The sequence below is a fragment of the Crocuta crocuta genome, unplaced genomic scaffold (genome assembly GCF_008692635.1).
Source record: "Crocuta crocuta isolate KB4526 unplaced genomic scaffold, BGI_CrCroc_1.0 scaffold241, whole genome shotgun sequence".
Classification (NCBI taxonomy): domain Eukaryota; kingdom Metazoa; phylum Chordata; class Mammalia; order Carnivora; family Hyaenidae; genus Crocuta; species Crocuta crocuta.
Genome location: NW_027527807.1, coordinates 3,442,123 through 3,447,131, shown reverse-complemented (window position 1 = coordinate 3,447,131; position 5,009 = coordinate 3,442,123). Strand labels below are relative to the sequence as shown.

The 5,009-nt window shown below is 43.3% G+C and overlaps 1 protein-coding gene across 1 annotated transcript in view; it reads left to right on the top strand.

Annotated features, from left to right (window-relative positions):
* Positions 1-5,009, top strand: part of SLC9A6 (solute carrier family 9 member A6) — a gene marked incomplete at its 5' end in the record, with an annotated part of 49,980 nt that overhangs the window by 38,075 nt on the left and 6,896 nt on the right. Inside the window, one exon of the mRNA XM_077773998.1 lies at positions 1,860-1,939. Within this exon, the coding sequence (XP_077630124.1) occupies positions 1,860-1,939 (80 nt within the window). The remainder of the gene's footprint in view (positions 1-1,859; positions 1,940-5,009) is intronic.

Here is a 5,009-nt window from a genome sequence, read left to right as displayed (position 1 = left end):
TTCTTTTTTTTTTTTTTTAATAATTTTTAAAGTTTATTCATTTTGAGAGAGACAGAGAGAACATGAGCAGGGGAAGGGCAGAGAGAGAGAGAGGGAGAATGAATCCCAAGCAGGCTCTGCAGAGTTAGTGCAGAGCCCAGGGTGGGGCTTGACCTCATGAAACTGTGAGATCGTGACCAGGGCCGAAATCAAGAGTCAGACACTCAACCGCCTGAGCCCCCTAGGTGCCCCGCCATCTGCTTTATAAGGATCTCTGACACCACTGAATACGTGACTCTGTCCTAAGACATTGAATGGCGAATCACAGAAATTCTATTTTTAAAGAGGGAAAGCATCTCTTCTAAAACACATTCTCTTTCCCGTCTGACACAAGCCATGGTCTATTTGTCTTCAGGGTGTGGTTCAAATAAAAAAATACATTTCTCAGATCCATTTCCTCAATGCTAATTTTGTCAGCTGTTGAGTGAGGAGTGCGTAGGTAACATAGTAAGTACTTGGCCTCTTTTGTGGTCAGAACCATACAAGTGTAGTTTCTTGGGCTTGAAATACTGGCACAAACAAGACCGGGTAAATCCCCATGACGCTGAGCGGCTTGGGGTAGTTTCTAAGGGATAGTAGCCCCTCAACGCCTCCACCCATGTCCAAACAAGAACAAAATATCATACAGCTCACCAGACAAATGCTTGGTCGTGATCCACATTAGCCTTCATCTGCTCTGTCACCTCGGTCACCACAGAGGAGAAATAGAAACGCAGAGAGAATGCCAGGTAGGTGAGTACCAGCTGGGGACATACAGAAAAAAATACCACTTTTCCCTTGCCCTCAAAACCCTGTGGGTGTCTTGGTTCGTTATATTGTTTAGTCTGTATTTTGTGTGTCCGCCGGGAGGCAGAGGGGAACGTGACAGTAAGTGAGGAGCCTGTGGGGGTTGGCATCCAGGTTTCAGGGCTGAGGGGATCATGAGATTTATAGACTAACTGCCCTTGAAACACAGAGGTTCACAAAGCTCTGTGTACTGGTGTGAAAGGAAGTACACCCATACTCAGGCATCCTTATGTTGTATATGCTTTGATACATCCCGAGAGGAAGATTTATTTCGTTAGACCAGGAAGGACAGGAAAGAACCAAAACCCAGAATCTAAACCGTGTTCTTCAAAAAGCACAGACCCATGGAACACGCACGCTGCGAAGGTCCTTTGAGATTCTCTAACGCTCACCCTGTGTACATGAGGAAATCCAGGCCCAGAGAGGGGAAGGGACTTGTCCAACCCAGCCCATGTCAGAGCTGAGATGAACCAGATCACCTAACTGCCCCCGCTGCTGACCGTACCACATGACAAGGATCCAGTTTGGTTTTGGAAGCTATTTTAGAAGAAGAGGCCTGCTTGCTGTGTTCGTTTTCCCTTCTGGCCAGTCCAGGCCTCCATGGAGTGTTTCTACTTTATTTTGCTGATGTTCTAAGAACACAGTAGCACCTTTGAAAATGCCAGTTACTTTCGGGACCCATAAACAACTCCCAAAGACAGAGATGTCGATGTGATGTTTTCTACTTAAGATGCAATTCACATTGTGGGTGTAAGTCTTTCAGATTTAAGGACAAATTATCCCACGTTGATTTTTTTAAATGACAGTAGACTCCTAAATCAGCAGGCAGCCTTGAGTAATAGAGGTGTTGAGAAAAACATTTCCATTTCATATGCCAAAGCTGCAGTATGCAAGCTATTAAACTTCTGATGTTACCCATGATAGAGTACCGTCTATGAAGTAGGCTGTATTTCCAAGTCTACAGAGAAATGACTCTAAATAAATGTGTCTTTTATCTTGGCGTATGGATTGATTTCTTTATTATCTGTTTGCAGGGTATTCCGGAAAATGAAAGAAGAACCACCAAAGCAGAGAGTGCCTGGCTTTTCCGGATATGGTACAACTTTGATCATAAGTATCCTTAACCGAGGAGGGAGTGCGGTAGTGTGTGCAGGGCCAGTTCCAATTTAATGGAACAGCTGTTTTGACCATTCCCTTCTGGAAGTGGAGTACAAAACCCACATTTGGTCTTCCCTTTCCCCTTCAGTGGAGTAGCTGGAGAGAGCTATTAAAGGAAACCCACACAGATGAGTCGCCCTGAAACCCCATGAACCCAGTAGGGACTGGTGAGTGCAGAGGCTGGCTGCGTGAAAGGACTCAGGAGGCTTGATGATAGACCCGCTCTTGTATATTGCTTTACTTACTGAGCAGTCATTGTCTTTTACCTAATTCAGTAGTCAGGGGCAGGCCCGTTTTCCCTGACCTTCCAGAAGCCTGGAAGATTCTCCTGTCTAGTAAGGGTGCCACTGTTTCGCTGTTCAGCAAATCCCTTTCTTCTCCTCTCTGAACTGTCTTCTTCATACCTCTGCTCTGGGTTGTGTTATGTTCCATGACCTGTTTAAGTCATGCTTTTCAAAACATATTTTCTCTCTTACTATTTATTAAAATTAATCTCTTGAAAGTTGAATGAGAAAAAAGGACCATGGGGTTCTTTTAAGCTGAGGCTTATTAGCAAATGAATCAAAACCTGGTTCATGTTCTGCCGAAGGCAGTTTGGGACAACCGTGTAGACATTTTTACCTTGCTTTTGACTTTCTGACGAAAGCCTTGAATATTTAAGAAAAATGCACTTGGGGAGCACCTGGGTGACTTCGGCTCAGGTCATGATCTTACAGTTCGTGAGTTTGAGCCCCATGTCAGGCTCTGCTGACAGTGTGNATCAATTTTTGCAGGTACTCAAAATTAACTTACTGTATGGGAACAAGAATGCCATTATATCTGTTGTATTAAGACTCAGGAGATCCTGGCTCTTTAAAATTGTTTAATGATTACATCATTACTTTTGGCTCCATTTTCAGCATTTTGGGTATAAGCCACTCCCATATCTCTTGGGGCTTTTTCATCCCTCTGATTTCACAAAAAATGTTTAATATTTCCTGAATAAAATGTTTTGTACATCATCTGCATAATATATGTACAAAGCAAATAATCCTGATGTAGAGAAAGTGTAGAATAATAGCTTATTTTTCTGTGTATTTTTACAGAAGTAAGCGCTAAGATTTGTTTGACTCAGTACTACCCTTGTAAGTACTACTAGACTAAAACCCAGTAATTGTCATACCTAGTCCCCTAGTAGCATTAATCATTCATCACTCTAGATCTCAGTTCCTTTGTGTCACCAGATTATTTGTTGCAATTGAGCTGTAACTTAAATAATATATCTGAATCTTTAGCTCGTGCCCTGTGTATATGCCGGTGTGCTTGCTACCCATCTGAAGATATGGGGCGCCTGGGTGGCTCTCAGTTGGCTAAACGCCCAACTCTTGGTTTCGGCTCAGGCCATGATCTCCTCGTTCATGGGTTTGAGCCCCGCATTGGGCTCTGTGCTGACAGTGTAGAGCCTGCTTGAGATTCTCTCCCTCTCTCTCTACCCCTTTCCTGCTTGTGATCTCCCTCCCTCCCTCCATCTCTCTCTCTCTCTGTCTCCCCCCTTCCTCCCTCAAAATAAATAAATAAACTTTTAAAAAATTAAAGACACTTAAAACATCTCCAGCACCCCAGAAGCTGGCCCACGTTCCCTTACAGTCAGTAGTGCCTTCCCTGCTCCCCCCCCAAAGGGCAGCCACTATTCTGATTTGTAGCAACATGGGTTTTCATCTTCATCTAAATGAAATCCTGTATTACATATTATTTGCTTCTTTTCATGTAGCAGCGTGTAATTTACCCATACTGTTGCCTGTGCCCATGATTCATTCTTGTTCATTATTGTGTGGTGGTCCACAGGGTGAATACACTGCAGTTGTTTTTTTTTCCTCCTACCATTCCTCTGTTGAGAAGCAGTTGGGGCGTTTCTCGCCCTGGGCTGTTACAAACAAAGTCAAACCTCTATGTGCGTGCGCATCTTGTGGTGGACATCGGCACTCATTTCTCTTGGGCATATACGTGGGAGAAAAATTTAGGCCAGGTGTATTGTTGAACTTGACAAGATCTTGCCAGCCACTTTTCCAGAGTGGCTGGAACTGATTGCCCCTCCCACCAGCAACCTAAGGGAGTGCCGGCTGCCCCACACCTCCACCAAAACTTGATATTTCATCAGCCTTTTAAATGTTAGCCATTGCAGTGGGTGTGTAGCGATACTGCATGTGGTTGAATTTGCAGTTCTCTGATGGCCAGCAAGGCCACGCATCCCTTCATATGTTTATTGGCTATTTGGATGTCGTTTTTTATGAAGTATGTCTGCTTAGTTCTTTTGCCCATTATTTAATTGAGTCGTCTTATCTTTTCCTCATTAACTTGTCCTTTCTCATTCCTGAATTGGGTTCTTTGTTGATCACATGCACGATGAATATCTTCTCCACGTCTGTAGCTCACCTTTTCATTTTCTCCATCCTATCTTGTGAGAACCAGAAATTCTGCATTTTAATGAGGTTTGCCTTATTACTCTCTTCTTTTGGTTAGTGCTTTTGTGTCTTGATAAATCTTGTATATCCCAAGGTCCTGTGTTTTCTTCTAAAAGTGATTGTCTTAGCTGTCACATTTTAAGTCTCCAATCCACCGCAAGTTAATTTTTGTGTGTGGTTGTGAGGTACGGGTCACGACCTACTTTTCTCCCCCCGTATGAGAGTTTAGTTGACCCAGCACCATGTATTGAAAATGCTGTCCTTAATCCACTGAACTGCATTGGACCCTTAGTTGTAAATCACGTGGGCATGTAAGTGGAGGTCTGCCTCTGGACTTTCTTTTCCTTTTTGCCATTTTTTCACATTAATACCGCACTCTGTTAATTATTGAACTTTGTAATAAATCTTGCTATCCGATAAGGGAAATCCTACAGGTTTGTTATTCCTTAGTATTGCCTTGGCTATTTTAGGTTCTCTGCATTTTCATCTAAATTTTAGAGACAGCTTGCCACTTTCCAAACACACACACACACACACACACACACACTCACACTCACACTCACACTCACTCACTCAGAAAACTCA